Consider the following 17,490-nt stretch of genomic DNA (forward strand, 5'->3'; position numbering starts at 1 on the left):
GAGCAGGATCCCAACACGTACCCCACCACCTCTTGATCCCCTTTCCACCCTACCCCACGCAGCATCACAGCCACCGCGGCCAGCATTGGGGCAGCTGGCATCCCCCAGGCCGGGCTTGTCACCATGGTCATTGTGCTCACCTCTGTGGGACTGCCCACTGACGACATCAACCTCATCATCGCTGTGGACTGGGCTCTGTGAGTGCACCCCATACCCAGCCCTATCGCTAGGCCACGGCCGGCGTGGCAGGGTAGGGAGCTAAGTCCCTTCCCCTGAGGAGAGGGCCCCAGGGTACCGCCGTGTTTGTGTTGGCACAGCACAGCTGCCTTCCTCCTCTACACAGGCCTGGCACATAATCAGGGGGCCCAGACTAAAAATGAAAACAGAATTGTAAAGAATTCCAGGACAGTGATCACAGAGCATTAGACCAAGCCTGTCCTTCTAAGCACAGGGCCTGTGCGGCTGACCCAGGCCAGCCTTGCATCAGCCGGCTTCAACACCACGCAGGGTGGCCTGTGGCATCCTGCCCTGCCGATGGGCATAGTCCCTACCAGCTCCACTTCTCCCTGTATTCACTGCCCACCTTGGCTCTCCAGGGACCGTTTCCGCACCATGATTAACGTGCTGGGTGATGCATTGGCTGCAGGGATCATGGCCCACATCTGTCGCAAGGACTTTGCACGGGACACTGGCACTGAGGTGAGAACAGGGCTCCTTCCCAGGGGTCACCAGCAGGGCGCAGCCAGGTAGAGTGGACACCAGACTTCCTACCTGCTGCTGAGCAGCCTTCAGCCAATCCCTCCATCCCTCTGGGTCTTGGTGTCCTCGTCCCTGACTAACAGGGGCAAGGAACTCCTCTGGGCCAGCTCTGATCCAGACAGGAGAAATACTGGGAACTCCCGTAAAGTTCCCTGCCCTGGGGGACTCAGACCCTAGTGTAAATGGCACTTCCTGCTATATCACATGTCTGGGGGACTGGATAGGGCAGGGTGATCTTCTCAGGTCCCTTTGTAACCATGTGTAGGCCACCCCCACTTCACGGGGAGGAAGAGGAGGCTCAGGCAGGAGAGCCACCAATCTCCTGGTTTAACCTGTAGATCAGGTCCCTCTTCTACTGAGACAGGTCCAGGACAGCTTGGGAATTGTTGTTAAAGGGACCTGTGACCTGCCAGGCCACCTCGGGTTTCTGTAGGACAATCTCTTTTTTGGTTCCCAACTCCAAGATCACTTGCTCCAACCACCCTGACTTCCTCCTGCTGCTACCAAATCTCATGTCCCTTCTGCAGAAGCTGCCACCCTGTGAGACCAAGCCGGTGAGCCTTCAGGAGATCGTGGCGACCCAGCAGAATGGCTGTGTGAAGAGCGTGGCTGAGGCCTCAGAGCTGACCCTCGGCCCCACCTGCCCCCACCACATCCCTGTGCAGGTGGAGCAGGATGAGGAGCTGGCCACGGCCAGCCTGGACCACTGCACCATAGAGATCAGCGAGCTGGAGACCAACGTGTGAGCCTGTGGGGCAGGAGCAGAACTCGCGGCTCACCTGAGCAGCCAGGCAGCCGGCAGGCACCAGGTTCATGCATTCTGCTCTCCTTGAGAGGCTGGAATTAGCCTGAGAGGTGGGAAATAGAATTTCAGAGGGAGAGGGTGCACGCTGGAGCCTCATCCTGAGCGCGGTGGCCTGCCCAGCCCAAACCTTAACTGTGCTACCTTGAAAGCCTATGTGGGGGTGAGGCAGGGGTTGTCATCCCCATTTTCTGGGTCACAGATTTGAGGTTCTGAGCACTTGCCCATGGTCTTGAGAAAGCAATGTCAGGGCTAGGATACTAACTCAAGTCTCTGAGCCCTGGCTACTCCTTCCTGTAGGACAGAGTGGCCTGTAGGGACAGACGTGGAGGGGTGCCACAGTCACTACTGCTTCTAATTCATGAGGATGTAATAACAACATCCTGGTTTCCACCCCAGCCATGTCCAGGCCCAGGCCAGCCCTCACCCCACCCCATAGAACAGACAAATAGCTGCCCCCAAACCTGGGCCTGTCCTGGGCTGAGACCCGCTTGCTGCCTTCCACGTGCCATGGCCTGCCCTGTCCCTGCCCACCAGCTGAGTCTCCCACAGCTTGTCTGATGTGGACCGGATATCTTTACTAGGACCCTGGAAAGGCCTGGTGGGGACATCCAGGCCAGCTTGCTGTGGGCAGGAGGGCAGGCCCTGGTGGCACCCTGGGGTCAGAACTCCCCCAAGGCCCATGTGACAAAGTGGAGTCACAATTCCTATCCCTTCCTGTGTTAGCAAATTCAGTGATAACTAAATAAAGATCTTTTGTTTTTCAAGTCTCATCTGCTTAGAGCCCACACTCTGGGCAATGGAGGCCGTCAGCATACTGATGAGCCTGTCCTGGTGGCCCCAGGGAGGACTGCCCTGTCTGTGCTGTCACATGCAGAAGACAGAGTGCTGATCAGCCGTCCAGGGCCTCGTTCAGGGACTGCTGTGCGGCCAGACCACTGTGTCCCTGGCCAGGGCTATACTCTGCAGTGGGAACCAGACGAGGAACACATCTCCCAGTCTAGCTCCCCTTGATGAGTGCTCTGCCTTAGCGAGGGTCGCACCATGACATCCAGGGTATCCCTGCTTCCTCTCGCCCCAGGTCCCTGCAGGAGGCCTGGGTATGGGAGGGTCATACACTGTGACACTCATGAAGACATGGCATCCAGGGAGGGACAAGCCTCCCAAGGTCATCCTGAGAGTCAGGAAGGCACCTGCTTCCACCCTAGCTCCCGGTCTGCATCCATCTTCCTCCCAGCATGACAGTGTGAGGAGCCCAGGAAGGGCCTGTACCCCACATCACTCAAATCATGCAGGGCTGGGAGCTTTACGGCCACGAGATTTCTTTCCGTTTGAGAGGCCCCACCACCTAGGAGAGGCCGGATGTCAGGCTGTCAGTCACCCCCACCTTTATATGGATGGGCTTTTGGCCCCTTGGTCACATTTCTAAGGCGCTTTAAGCAACCAAGTTAGCTCTACCACAAGGCAGGAATCTGTTCAGCCTTGAGAGCTGCGTGCTTACACATTGCTGGTAGCAGGAAGGTCGCTACTTCCTGAGCATCGCACTCTACTGCAGGGCCGCTCTGTGCATCAAAGATTTTCTTTGCCTGGAACTGGGTGCCACCTCCTGCAGCTTCCCCCCAACAACCCCCGCCCCGGGCTCTGCCCCAGAGGGAACACACTGGGCATGTCTGTCATCTCTTCCCTGGGAAGGCCCGCAGAGACTCTGTCCCTTGGTCAGCTCTGTGCCAGCGCCTAGGCCTGCCTCCCCCTCCCACTTCCATGGGACAGACCCCACTGGTAACAGCCCCTTAGTGCAAAGGTGACCCTCCATGACTGGCAGGTCCTCTGCTGGGCTTGTAGGCTTGTTGTGGTGATCCCAGTCCTATCTGCTGATTCCTGCCCAGCTTAGGGTCCACACACACTTCTCGGCCTCCTTAGCTGCCACCAAGTTCCATTTCCCCAACCGTCTGCCCATGCAACTCCTTTGGGGACCCCAAGAACTGAACTCTGCCCTGATTCCTGCTAGTCTGGCAGGGTGCGGCAGCGCTTGTATCCTGTCTGCCCAGAGCAGACCCCAGCCCAGCGCCTGGCAGGAAGCACACACAGACACACCAGCTGCAAGGACAGGGGTAATGCTTTTATATTAGTTTTTCTGTAACAAGAAAAGTGAGCTTTGAGATTTTTATCATTTTTCTTTTCTTAAAAAAAAACTAAAAACAAAAAAGGCACCCAGAACTTCCCTGTATAAAGTACAAAAGTATAAAGTATGTCTTGTAGGTATAGGCTGGCCCTTCCTGCCTGGTCCTCCAGCTCCACAGCCTGGGCTCCCCCTGCTCCAGGGACCCAGCAGCAGCCAGGAGGCCTCCCACTCACTTCCACGAGGACTGTCCTTCCAAAGTGCCAGTGCCTGCCAGGGCACAGCAGGGAGGGACGCTCAGCAGAGTGACTGCCCCAGCACCTGGTGAGGCAGAAATCCAGAATGTTCCGGTCCCCAAAAGAGGGAAAGGAACAGAAGCCAGCTTTTGTGAGTTCCAGACAGCAGAAAGCACCTGGCCACAGAGCAGGGAGATAACCGTATATCTTCTCCAGGTAGTGGATGGACAGAGGACCAGGTTGATGGCGAGCAATCCTAGTCACATCTGGCTAGTGGCAAGAGCTGTTGGTGGCACTATTGTGTGTGTGTGTGTGGTGCTTGCAGGTAAGTAAGTGTGTGAGCGTGTGTGTGTGTGCACATGCTAAGTGTGCCAGGGAGGACAGTCCTGCCTGAGTCTGCGTGACTCAGAGGGCAGGCCTGGCCACAGTGGTGGGCCTCAGCTGGAGAGTGTAACATCTGGAGGGTAAGGGCAGCCGGCTGTGTGTGCACCTGAGCTGGGTGTGCAGGGGTGTGACGTGATATCTGCACATGTCTGGCCACGGGACACACTGCAGGACCAGGTGGGGACCCAAGGTGCATTCAGCCTGTGGCAGGCAGGGTGGCCCACAGGTTCGGTGCTGGGTGTGTCCCTGTGAGCATGCAGATGGGGGCTCACAGGACATGGCACGTGCTGCAGAAAGGAGTCCATGATCCATTGTCCTGTGAAACACGTAGGAGAGTCAGGGGCCTGGCCAGGGCGACCACCAGCCATGCCAGCCACATCAGCCTGGGGATGGGGCCACGGGCCCCCACTTGAGGCTCTGGGAAAGCCAGGCTACCGTAAGTGGGGAGGGGAGCTGCCCAGGAGCCTGCACCCAGAAGAGGTGCCTGGCTTCCCTTGGCCCTCACAACCAACCTCACTACAGCCAGTGTCCTCCAGGGGGGCAGATTCTCTTCCACCCCAGGACTCCACAGTCCCCTTAGGAGGGCCATGCAATTTTTGGTGGGGCTGTGTTTTTTTTTCCGTTTTGTTTTATTTTGAGACAGAGTCTCACTATGTAGTGCAGGTTGGCCTGGATCTCTTTGTAACCTAGGCTGGCTTCAAACTCATGGCGATCCTCCTGCCTCAGCCTCCTGAGTGCTGAGATTACAGGTATGTGCCACCATGGCCTATGGAATTCTTAGTGAATAGCAGGTCACCCCATAGGTGACCCCTGGCTCTGTGTGAGGATGATGCCTCCCGAGAAGGGACTCCACCTCATAACCAACTTCCGGAACAGGACAAGAGGGCTCTGGAGGACTCCCTGTGGGCCTGACCCCAACACTCGGATAACCCTGCCATGCATACCGCCGTCAGTGTGGCTGCCTCTCCCACTCTGTCCCCCACCCACAGGCTGCTGTCACACACCAGTCAGCTGCAGGCCCCTCTGCCCCAGTCCCTATTTCACATCAGCTTCCTCTTGGGGCCCTGGTAGTCCCCTCCCACGGCCACATTGGGCCCTGCCACCCCAGCACAGCTCACTGCCACGTCTTAGCTCCCCTCCAATGTCCCTGTGACTAGCTGCCTCTCCTCTCAGCCACTCTCCAACACTGTGCCCGGGCGCCACCATCCCCCTCCGTGCCTCCATCCCCGCGCAGCCCGCCTCAGGACCCGGCCTTCAGCTCTCCTTTTCCTAATGCACTTGACTTCCTTGCTCCTTTTCCTCCTAGTCCTGCGCCCCTCCTGGTCCCACACCCCCACCGCAATGGAGTCATTGGTCCATCTTCTCCCCATTCCATGTCTGCTAAGCACCTCCTACACATGGGGGAGGCAGAAGGCTGACAGGACCTCAGATCCAGCCAGCAAGCCGCTAACCTGTCTGACTGCAGCCACAGTGGAGAGCATGGCATCCCGCAGTTCCGCAGCAGCCCGTACCCACTTTACTTCTTATAGCAGCCTCCCCACCCCAGTCAGTGTCCACCAGGTCTGCCCCTGGAGGAAGCACCAGTTAGAGGAGCCTTTCCCAAGCGCGCACTGCCTTCCTGCTTCTGCCCTCCCTCGCCTCTTCACAGCTGAGCTTCTCCAGAGAGGGATCCACTCCCTTTCTAGCCGCTCTCACCTTGCCCTTCTCCCCATGAGGGCACAGATGACTCCACATGGATAAACGAAGTGGGCCCTGGGCAGTGCTGACACTGCTGAGTACCCACTTCCGGAAAAGCCTGTGCATGTGCACACAACGCACACACATGTGCACCCACCTGTGAGGGCCTGTGTGCACAGCACAGAGGTATGCATGTGTGCACATGCTTACAAAGGCACACGTGTGCACCTACATAGTTGGTGCCTGTGTATCACCATGTGTGTGTCTGTGTGTGTGTGTACAGTATGTGTGTTCTGCAGGTGTGTGCTTTGTGACTGTGTGTGCATGCTCAGGCAAGCGTGTCGGTGCATGTGCTTGTGTGCAGTACCTGTGTTACAGGAAGGTGCAAAGCCCTGTCCCCCAGCCCCACCCCTGCTTTCCCGACTGCCCCAGCTCAGTCTGCTCTGCAAGTCCCGCACTCACTCTGCCTGGGTGATGCCCCCTCCCGCTGGCAGCTTCAGTGCCTGTCTCCAGGCTGACAGTGCCTGGCTCCCCAGTGCCAGCCTAGACTTCCCTCCATATGCCCAACCCCGCCCAGTTGGCTCCCATGGCAGCATATATCACCTGGATGAGAATGCTCTGGCACATGCCAGCCTCCAGGGAAGCTGCTCCATTTCAATCCCTCCCCCAGGGCCGGGTGCCTCCCACATGCAAAACCAACACAGGAGATTGCAAAATGAAGGGACGAAGCAGGGGAGGGTGAAGAATGGACAGAAAGACCCTAGAATGGGTCAGCGGTAAGAAGGTGATAAGGAGCAGTGCACACCATCCCCATATTGACTACCTGCCTAGGTCAGATCTGTCACTATCTTGTTTCCTCTTCCTCTTCCTCATCCTCTTCTTCTTCCTCCTCCTCCTCTTCCTCCAAGCGGCCATGGTTCTTGGAAGTATCACCAAACTCAATGGTGCCTTCGATGTCCAAGACCTGCAGTTGCTTCAGCCTCCGGAAGGCACTTTCCACCACGGAGCCCACGGCCAGCTTGTTAAACCTAGGCAGCCATCCAAACTAGGGTCAGTGCAGGAGTCCAGCCTCGGGGGCCAGCGCCTACCCACCTCAGAAGGCAACAGGAGGAAGCCAGCCCTCTGGGGCGACACAGTGAGATGAAAACGTGGGGTTCAGGAGTGTGGTGCAAGGTGGAAAGTGTAAGCTGTTCAGGGTAGCAGCAGCAGCTCGGGAGCAGGGCAGGGCTCCAGGCTGGTCATCTGTAAGTGAAAGGAAGTCTCCCTCTCTCACTGAGCATTTTAGGCATGGCAGACATGAGAGCCTCCTTTCTGTCTACTCTCAGGCCCTAACTCCAAGGTCTGGGGTGGCACCCAGGCAAGGCCACGGCTAAGCTGGGCAGGGGACATGCTTAGGTGAGGGATGGCAGGGGCCATGGCTCTGATATCAGGCCCCTCCAGAGGCCTGAGCACAGGTCATACCATCCTGTGTTCCCAAGCACTGGCCTTCGGCTGTGCTCTGTTATATCAGCTAACATGGTGGGTACACGGAGCGTTGGAAAGAACCATGCTGGCTCTGACAGAAGTGCCCGTATCCCTGGGAGCTGGGTCCTCTAAATCATTTCAAACCCCCACCCACACCCCCAGACCACGCTCCCTGGGCTTTAGTTCTCCCAGCTGTAAACGGGGAAGATGCTCCCTGAGGTCACTTCCTGCCACGTTGGTATCACTAATTCCCAAATGCATTGCTTCTTAAAGTTGCAGAGGCTCATTTACAAATCCATAAACCACATCAGGCCTGGCCAGGGCTGCCCCCACCTTTGAAGGCTGAGACAGCAGAAGCTGGCATGTTCTGACTGACACATGGTCCACCGCTGGTCAGCAATTATGGATCCAGGCTGCAAGCACTGACCTCCGCCCACAAGCTGTCCCTGTGGCCTTGACTGCCCCACTGGAGCTGGGCAGGCCCCACTGGGGTGCACGGAGGCCCACGAGGGACTTCCTACCTGAGAAAGATCCCCTTGAGGTTGGGTGTGGAGTCAAAGGCACTGGCAGGCACGCTGCTGATCTTGTTGTTCTGCAGGTACAAGTACTCAAGCGACTCGGGGAGCCCTTGGGGGATCTCCGTGAGCTGATTCCCAGCGATATCCAGCAGCTGCAGGGGTAACCAGCGGAGTCAGGGACATCTACCTCTGCAAAGCACTCAACAGCTTACAAAACTCTTGCCAAGAACCCAGCCTATCTAAATCAAAGAATGCTACTGAGGGGAAGAGTCTAAATCATCCTCACTTTCCACATGAAGGAACAGAAGCTCAGAGAGGTTCGGTGATCCACCCAAGGTCACACAGCCTGTAAGAGGCTGGAACCTGGTGTGTCTGAATCCAAACCTTTATTTTGATTGCTGTAGGTCCTCCCCAGCCACTTGTGCCTTCACACATAAGGTTTGGGTGTCACAGTCCTGCCTTAACACACCTGTCACTCTCATCCGACACAGGCGTAATATAGTCACAGACTGGAGATCCTCCAGCTTTTGAATCTTGTCCTATTGAACCCGGGTGGGAGTAGAAGGAGGTGCATGGGGACTGGGGGGACTGCTCATTTATAGACCTCAAGGGCCACATGTGTAGAGGCCAGAAGTGAAGATATGAAGCCTGCAGTGACCCTGGCACAAGGGCCAGGCCCCGAGGTGTTCATGCGCCTGGGACCCAAGAACCAGCAACCGGGGAGTGGGTTGGGCTTTGCAGGAGCAGAACACACCTGCAGTGGGCACAGGACTAGGCAGACACAGCCCAGTGGTCCCTAAGCTCCCTGAGGCTGGGGGTCGGGGTCAGGAGGCTGGGGCACAGAAACTGGATATCTGGGCAAGATGGCCTCAGGACTGAAGGGGAGCACAGCTCCGTGCACTTTAGGGGCCTCTCCGCAACCTCCCCTAACCCAGGCTCCCTGCTGTCCCCTGCACCCCACAGCACATGCCTCCATGCTAGCACTTCCTCCTGCACCCCACACGTCCTTGGATATGGGGGACCTGGGCTCCACCGAGACATCTCCACCTCAGTAAGCCAGACTGACAAGGACAAGCAGGTGGAATCAGCTATGACACAGCACAGAGGCAGCAGGACCAGTTGCTTGTGAACACAGCCACAGTAGGAGAAAGAATCCCCATTCTGCCAGGCATCCCCAGCCGAACTCCCCCAGGCCCAGGGAGGTGACCAACCTGCCCGTTGTTGGTAAAGAGCAAGGTGATGCCTAAGTTGAGTCCTAGGTATCCATCTAGCAGGGCAGTGGCCCTCTATCTAAGTCCCCATGGAGTGTCCACTTCTGAACTGTGTCTGGGACATGGGGCTGGGTCTAGAATAATGGAGTAAATGAATGAGTGGGCGTCTGCAGTGAGCAGGAAAGGGGTGCCTCCAGCAGAAGAACCAGTGCACTTGGAGCCGGCAGAGCAGGCCTTGACAGCCGGGGCATGGGGACAAGGGATCAGGGCGGGAGTGTGAAAGGGCACGCGGTTGTCGAGATTTTCTCGATGGCATACAGACCACCAGAGTGGCAAGCTCCTAGGAAGCTGGGGTGCAGGGAAGAAATGGGTGGCTTGGTCTGGGGTGTGGACAGCAGGCTGGAGAGAAGGAGACAAAGAGGTGTGGAGCCGCACAGTGGGGGCAGGTGCTGGGGAGCCACTGGAGGCAGGTGGCAGTGTGCAGGCAGCTTCCAGGTCCCCCTGGATGCCACCCAGTCCCTTCAGTGAATTAGAAAATGCAGCAGGAGGGGCAGGTGTGGAGGAGAAAACAGGAGGCTCTGGGCTCTCAAGGACTGGTTCCTGAAGAACAGCCCAGGTGACACCGGCAGCTGGCTCCTGGTCTCAGCAAGGCTGTCTGGGTGGACCAGCTGCCACACCCACCCACATCCCATACTCCATGCAGACATCCCAGTCCTGCCAGCACTTCCGGTGGAGTTGGGTGCTCTTCCTGTCATCCCTCTACGTGCAGTGACGTGAGCCTGCCACAGACAGCCACAGACACGGCGGGCTAACATCACTGTCCTCACTGAGGGCAGGCAGCACCAAGCGAGATGACCTCAGCCTGGAGAAATGAGGCTCATGAAGAAAAGACTGCCCAAGGAGACGCTATGGAGCAGACCCTCAGAAAGAGAGAGGAAGCCCTGAGGATGCCTGGGGCAGAGGGGACAGCAATGCAGGGGTGCTGAGCTGTTATTAGGTCTGCTAATAGAGATCTGCTGTGAAAGGTGGCTCTGCTCGGGCAGCAGAAGGGCTGTGGCACCTGTCCCTGTGGGTGGGTAAGCTTGACTCTCTCATGCCCCACCCCCAAAGTGCCCTCCAGTCCTCCTGAACCACGGGCCCCTACTTGCAGCTATGACCTCTGACCTCCACACCCCTTTTCAAGCCTGCATCTGCCTGTGGGGAGCCTGGCCTGGCAGCGCCAGTCAGACACTCCCGAAATCTCCCTCCACTCCTGTGTCTGCAGGAGTCTGGGCTCACACCAGCCATGTGAGCCCAGCCTGGCTGTACCAGAGGAACCTCCTCCAAGCCCAGCCCTCACCTGGTCCCAGCAGACGGGTAGGCTCAGGGCAGCCCATCCAAAGCATCCCAGGCTAGCCAGCCTCCTTTACCTGCAGGTGGGCGAGGTCTGCCCAAGCGCGGGGGCCCAGGGCGCGGCTGCGCAGGTGGTTGCTGGTGAGGTAGAGCTCTCGCAGCTGAGCCATGCCGGCCAGCGCCCCGCGCGCCAGAGCAGCCAGCTCATTGCGCTTGACCTTCAGCACGTGTACGTTGCGGGGCAGTCCTGCGGGCAGCGTGCGCAGGCGGTTGCCGGACAGGTCCAGTGAGCGCAGTAGGCGCAGCTTGCGGAAGGCGTCGCGGTGCACCTGCGGGCTGGTGATGCGGTTGTAGCTGAGGTTGAGCTCCTCTAGGAAGTAGGTGGTGGCAAAGTCCTCGCGGCCGATGCCTGTGATCTGGTTGTGCAGGATCATGAGGGTGCGCACGCGGCGGGGCAGGCCACTGGGCACGCGCTCGAGCGCGTTGTTGTACAGGTGCACCGTGTGCAGCCGCTTGAGGCCCTGGAAGGCCAGCGGGTGGATGCCGTCGGCTCGCAGCTGGTTGCTGTGCAGTAGCAGGTACTCAAGGCTGCGGATGGGGGTCAGCACATCCGCGTCCACCCTCCGGATGGCGTTCTTCTCCAGGTGCAGCAGGACCAGGCTGCGCGGCAGCCCCACGGGGACCCGCGACAGGTTGTTGCTGGACAGATCCAGGTACTCCAGGCTGGAGAGCTTCCTGGGGGCGGGGATTAGATTAGGACGCGGCAGAGCCCACATCTGCTGTCCCCACCATGAGTCCCAAGGGAAACCATAGAGGACCCCCTGAAATCACCAAGCTCTGCCACTCCTCGCCTGGGGGGGCCTTGGTCCTCCCAGGGCCTCCCTCTGGGTTGATTCAATGATATGCAACATGGCCAAAATATATGCAGAATTTTAAATTATAAAAATTTTATTATGGTAAAAAAACACATTGCCATCGACCACCCCCAGCACATTTATCCCATCATTCTTGCCACTTTCTGAAGCAATGTGAAGTCCTTTTTTGTGTCATTAAGAGGTGTGGTCAAAACTACAGGGAACGCTGCTACCGGGTGCCCTCCAGCAGAAAGGCAGTTTCATGAAAACACGACAGTGTGTCCTCGCCCACCTCATTCACTGGGTCTGGCGCTATGTGACTGCTGGTCTTCCCCAAAGTCAAAATGACACGAAAGGCAAATATTTTGAATTGGTCCTGAACACAGGCTGCTGACTGCACAACTAAAGACACTCAGGAAAGAGGACCTCCAGAACTGCTTCAGAAAGTGGCAAGAACGGTGGGATAAGTGGGTTTGAAGTGAGGAGGATATTCTGAAGAGGATTAATGGCAATGTATCTTACACTGTGATAAATTTTTAAAATTTAAACATTAAGCAGTTTTCAATCATACTTTATACATTAGTGTAGGAAGGATTCTGTGTCATTTCTGACTTGTGGGGATTTATTTGAAGACCACCACTGAACAAGCAGCTTTTTGTGGCTATGTTGGGCCCCCAAAATGAAAACGTATTTGCACTCAGCAAGAATGCTTGAGCTTGCATTTTATACCAAGGAGCCAGTCTCCTTCAGCCATATTTGACTCCCTGCCATCTCAGCAGGCACTTGTTCTTGGAAGCAGAAATGTCAACAGAAGCATGAGCCTCAAAGATCTCCCAGGGAAAGTGGCCAGGGAAGGTGGGAGGGATGTGTGACCATGGCTGGCTGGGGAGGCCCTGGGAGGAGCTTGCCAAGCACCACAGTGATGCCGAGGCTGTGGTGAGATGGGGACCCACCCACCAGAAGGTCTCATTGTCCAAGCCCTCGTCGGTTAGGTAGTTGTTCTGCAGGTACAGCTCACGCAGGTTGCTCAGCTCGCTGAAGGCCCCAGGTGGGATCTTCTCGAGCTTATTGTTCTAGGGATGGAAAAGTAGGGAGCAGAGTGTGAGGGAGAGGCAAGGGGCAAGAGCAGGGCCTTTGGGCAAGGCGTGGAGAGGGGCCTGGGGAGACACCAGAAAGGGACTCCGACGTGGAGCCTGGTGCCCGGTCTCCAGCCTGTGCCCCCACAGTGGGCTTGTGATCTGTCACACGCCCACAGCCTCGCAGCCTCACTTGGCCGCACTGTGCCTGTGTGGGCTGACTTCCTCCCCTGCAGGTCCCTGCCCTTGTCCCCCAGCCGTGGGGTCTGCTCTGCTCTGTCCCTCTCCACCTTGAGGTGCAGCTTGTACAGGGCAGGAGGCAGGTGCTTGGGCACGTGGCGCAGGAAGTTGCTGGACAGGATGAGGATCTCGACGTTGCTGGAGCCATTGAACATGCTGTCCGGCAGCCCGGCATCCGCCAGCTTGTTGTTGTGCAGATACACGGACCTGGGGTTGAGGCACAGGTTCTCACCCACCTCGGCTCCCCCCAGCCCCTGGGTCAGCTTCTAGACAGCCCTTAAGCCTTTGCTCAGGCTGAGACTGGGGCCCACGACTCTCTTCTCCCATCTTAACCCAAGGGTACAGTGTTACAGAGCCTCAGACCCCATCTCCGCAGCCCAGGGACCAGTGACCAGAAGGTCAATGCCCCACCAGAAGTCACCCCACAAGCTGGGGCAGAGGTAGGAGTTCCTGACCCCCAGCTCCAGGCTCCATACCAGGCTCCGGAAAGGGCAGTTCTGCCCACTGCCTGCTGGAGGGCACTCTGCAGCCCCAGCCCAGCCCCTGCCCCACAATTCTCACACCTAACACTCTCCGCTCTCACCTCCTGGACTGAGGCCTTCACACCTACGTCTCAGCCCCCGAAGGTCTTGAGCTCATCCCGAGCCTGGATGCCCTCCACTAGACCATGGGCCTTGTCGCCCCACCGCACAGCAAGCCCTGCCTGGTTGGGGCGGGGCTGCTGTACCTCAGCCCTTCTCCTTGCCCGCCAAGCCCAGGACCATCCCTCTGACCTCAAATTTGGCTTCTGGCCAAAGGTGAGCCCATAGATCTTGGTGAGATAATTGGCAGCGAAGTCCACACTGATCAGGGCATTTGGCAGGAATCGGGGTGCCAGTGTCAGCTGGAAAGGAAAGAGTCGGGTGTGAAGACCAAGGAAGGAAAGAGGTCAGCATCGAAGTCCACTGCTGGCTGCTCCTTTGCGCCCCTTTACTTCTCTTTCCGGCAACCAGACCATCTTTCTAAAGTGGAAACCTGCCCCACTCCCTGACCAAGCAAACCCGTCTCCAGTCCCCCCAGCCCTGAGCTCAGCTGGAGAGGCTCTCTGCACCTGCCCCCATCCTGTGGGGCGCGTCCTGGGACACGGCGGGGCAAGGAGTAGAGGGGTACGAGCAGAGCATGACTTAAAGGTCTCTCTGGCTTCCCTGAGGAGAAAGGGGGAGAAAATGAGGCAGAGGGGCACTAGGTGGTGGGTGGTGGGCCTGTGCCTGTCGGCAGCCACGGAGCTGGACATGGTGCAGGAGGCTCCTGATCTGCGGCTCATGCAAGCAGTGCTATGGGTGGTGGCAGTGCCCTTCATAAAGACGGGAAGCTGGGGCTCGGGGACTGCAGGCAGGAAGCAGTAGCATCACTCCACAGATACCTAGGGGAGATGTCAAGAAGGCAGGCAGACCTTTGCATCTCAAGCCTGGGGAGTGGGCAGGGCTAGAGATAGCCTTAGACATGGCCATGGTGCTCATGGGCTCCAAGTCTGGTGGGCACTTTGGGAATGTTCAGAGACAGGGGCTGGGATGGGGCTTTGGGACATGCTAAATATTTGAACCTTAGGAGCTTTGATGCTTCATTCTGCTGTCCCTTCTTCATTTGTTCGTTCGTTCACAAGTTCTTGCTATGTTTCCCAGGTTTGTCTTGAATTCCTGGAGTCAAGTGATCCTCCTACTTCACCTCCCAATTGCTAGGACTACAGAGCATGCTGTTGAGCCTGGCACTTGTCCCTTGTACTGCAGTGCCCTCCGAGGGGCCCCTGCGATGAACTAGAATCTGAGCTCATTGCTTTGCCTAAATGCCATTTCCTCCAAGAAGCCCTCCCCATTCTCCCCAAGCTCTCCCTCTACTATGCTACAGGAGGACTTGGCCTCCACCTCCCTGGATTACAGGGGTGAGGTTTATGACTCCTTCCTCATCTCCCAGGGTCATGTCTGAGCAGCAGCAAGGACCTGACTGACCAGAAACAGCTGGGAAAAGATCACAGAGTTCCGGGGAAGACAGCACCAGGGGGACAGGGCAGCACCCTCCGCCTTCTGCAGCCCTCACCTTGTTATTGGCCAGGTACAGGTAATTGAGGTTGGTCAGGTGCTCAAACGCCTCCTCAGGGAGCCCTTCAAAGGACAGGTCAGAGCCCTGGATGAAGGAGACGCTACAGGGGAGCACGAAAGCCACCCCACGCCCCACCCCCAGCCCACTTGCTGGAGCAGGAGGCAGGGGCAGCTCAGACCCCTTCCCAGTTGGTCCAGACGGCCCTGTCCAGCCCCACGTCCCTTCTTCTTGCTCACGTGGCCCACGTGCAGGCGCAAGCAGCTAAACGTCTGCTGTGGGACTGAGCAACCCCGCCTGACCCTTCAGCCCCGAAGGAGTGCTCTCCTGAGAGCTGCCACAGGGGTCAGAGCTCCTCCTCACCCCAGCCCCATCCGCGGGTGGGGCCGAGCTGGGTCTCCCCACCACCTGGCTTGGCCCCGGCCCTTCTGATAGATGTCACATTACTGGGAGTCCGGCCAGGATGGCCCCTCTCCAGAGATGAGGTGGCCTCTGACACTCAGTTCTGGGCTTCTGGACCCCCAGATGCTGGGACCCACCCAAGTTTCTCAGGAGAGGGAACAGTTATATAAACCATGCAGCATTGCTCCATTGGCTACCCTGCTGCAGGGTGGAAAATGACAGCCAGCGAGAGCTTTCGCAACACAAGGGACCCCAGGAGTGAACTGCTTAGTGAAACCATGCAGGTTATCCATCTGGGGGTAAGTTTAGCTATGAATGTAAAACTACTAAGAAAAAAATGACTGGACTGAATTGTCTTGATGGTGGTTGTATAACTGTATAAACTTACAAGAACTCATCAAACTGTAATATAAGTCACCCCTCAGTAGAGCCGCTTTTTCAAAGAGTGGAAAGAAATATACCAAACGTCAATGATTAATTCAAAGCAGCAGCATTATGAGCTTTTTCTTTCCATCCTATTTTCCTAATTTTCTATCTTAATATACTATTTTTGCCATCAGAAAAAATTTAAGTTTGAGGTCTCCAGCTGTCTGATTCTAAAGCCCCTGTGACCTGAACTATCTATGGTAAGGTCTCGGGACACTCAGGGCCGGCGACATCCAGGGCTGGTCTGGACAGCTTCAGGGAACCCTTGCGACGTGTAGAGCCAGTCCTCATGCAGCCCCATGGCCAGCCAGCCCAGGCCTGCATTCCCACACTCCCGGATCTACAGAGCCAAGACATCCCCTTGGGTGCCTGGCACCATTCAGGCCCCCGAGTCTCTACCTGGTGTCCCCTGGCTCTGGCGACCCCTCACCTCGGGAGGTCAGGCGGTTGTTCTGGAGGTTCAGAGTCTCTAGCCACTGCAGTCGGGAGAGTTCCTCGGGGTAGATCTTCTCCAGCTGGTTGTTCTAGAGCAATGAGGAAGCAGCGTCAGTGGGAGGTGGGAGAGATATATCTGCCCTCAGCGCCAGTCCTAGGGACTTGTTCCTGTCTTGGGTACCTGCCTCAGGAGTCTCCTCCATGACAGTCAGGCCCTGGATACTGGGGGCAAAGCAGTGGCCACAAAGATCTGAGTCCTACCTTCAAGGAGCCAACATGTGGATAGCCACAGACTGGAAGCACCTGATGGGCAGGGTGTGTCCAACTCCTCCCAAAATCCCCAGCACCCCACAAAGGACCAGAGGCATTGGGCAGATGTCCAGGAGACAGTCTGTATATGAATATATGGGCCAGTGAACTTTATCACAGCTGTCCTCACGTTCCTTCCTCCCATGGGCAAGCCTAGCCCAGGCTCCCAGACAGTGCTGCGTGACCTTTGGAGAGTCACTGGACCTGATCTCCTCTGGAAAGGGTATGGCAGGTCCTCTCCCTCCCTGAGGACTCTGAGGACTGCCCAGATGCCCCCTAGTCCACCCAGTCTGGGAGGCCAGACCCACTTCTTGAGGGGAGGGTTTTCTGTGTTTGAAGGCCCCAAGTACTTGAGTCGGTTGGTTAGCTCTGATTTTCCCGGCTCTGTACCCTGTGTTCAGAGAGAGGATCAGCTGCCGACAGGTGCATCCGGGTCGGTCATTAGACTGAGCCCACCCCCGTCTTGGTGAATAAGCAAACTATGCTGTTCCAGTGCTCTGTGGCCAGACTACCAGCAGGGCTCCCCAGATCAGACCTGCTCAGCCCCCAACATGGGGATGAGGGGCCACAAGTCCTGGAGTTCTGGGAAGGGAGCCTGGAGTGCAGAGAGCAGCCCCTGGTGACCGCTGGCGCAACATCAGCCTCACCTGCAGGGACAGGTGATTGGTGTGCTCAGGTAGGTCCCCTGGGAACTCACGCAGGTCGATGCCGCCACAGTCCACGACGCCCTCCTGGGAGCAGGCGCAGTCCCGGGGGCAGTCAATGGTGGCAGGGCCGGGTCTTGGCTCCTCGGGGCTCAGGACCAGCACAGGCTCCTCCTCCACAAACTCGTTCTCCTCAGGGCTTGGGCTGTGGGCCCCACCCTGGCCAAACCCCGGGGGCCTCACAGCGATCACAGGTCCCAGGCGCAGCTGTGGCGGCAGCAGCAAGAGCAGCAGCAGTGCCCTGCTCCGGGCCATGGTGCCTGCAAGAGGCTCCAGTCAGGTCTCCCGGCACCAGGGCCAACTTAACTGGTTAGGTACACTGGACACACAACCAGGGCCCTCAAAAGTCATGACAGGGCCTGCGGGTCACAGGCAGCACACACCCTGGACCCCACCCTCAGTACCCTGCTGCCTGCTGATTTCTGTACCCGCTGGGCCCATATCAGGAGTGCCCTCTGCAGGGTGGGGT

The 17,490-nt window shown here is 57.5% G+C and overlaps 2 protein-coding genes across 2 annotated transcripts in view; one reads left to right on the forward strand and one right to left on the reverse strand.

Annotated features, from left to right (window-relative positions):
- Slc1a7 (solute carrier family 1 (glutamate transporter), member 7) overlaps positions 1–2,301 on the forward strand; it is a 36,855-nt gene extending 34,554 nt beyond the window's left edge. Inside the window, exons 9-11 of the mRNA XM_005398562.2 lie at positions 63–197; positions 597–699; positions 1,287–2,301. Of these exons, the coding sequence (XP_005398619.1) occupies positions 63–197; positions 597–699; positions 1,287–1,505 (457 nt within the window). The 3' untranslated portion in view covers positions 1,506–2,301. The remainder of the gene's footprint in view (positions 1–62; positions 198–596; positions 700–1,286) is intronic.
- A 1,358-nt stretch (positions 2,302–3,659) lies between these two features.
- On the reverse strand, positions 3,660–17,281 carry Podn (podocan; the record flags this gene model as incomplete). The annotated part of the gene is given in 10 exon segments (XM_013521746.1): positions 3,660–4,616; positions 6,805–7,005; positions 7,963–8,111; positions 10,580–11,237; positions 12,314–12,429; positions 12,723–12,879; positions 13,446–13,555; positions 14,746–14,810; positions 16,004–16,097; positions 16,965–17,281. Coding segments are annotated over 9 exon segments (1,845 nt in total). The 3' UTR covers positions 3,660–4,616; positions 6,805–6,821.
- Between the last annotated feature and the right edge of the window lie 209 nt (positions 17,282–17,490).

This window comes from Chinchilla lanigera, unplaced genomic scaffold (genome assembly GCF_000276665.1).
Source record: "Chinchilla lanigera isolate Chin_1 unplaced genomic scaffold, ChiLan1.0 scaffold00063, whole genome shotgun sequence".
In the NCBI taxonomy this organism is placed as follows: domain Eukaryota; kingdom Metazoa; phylum Chordata; class Mammalia; order Rodentia; family Chinchillidae; genus Chinchilla; species Chinchilla lanigera.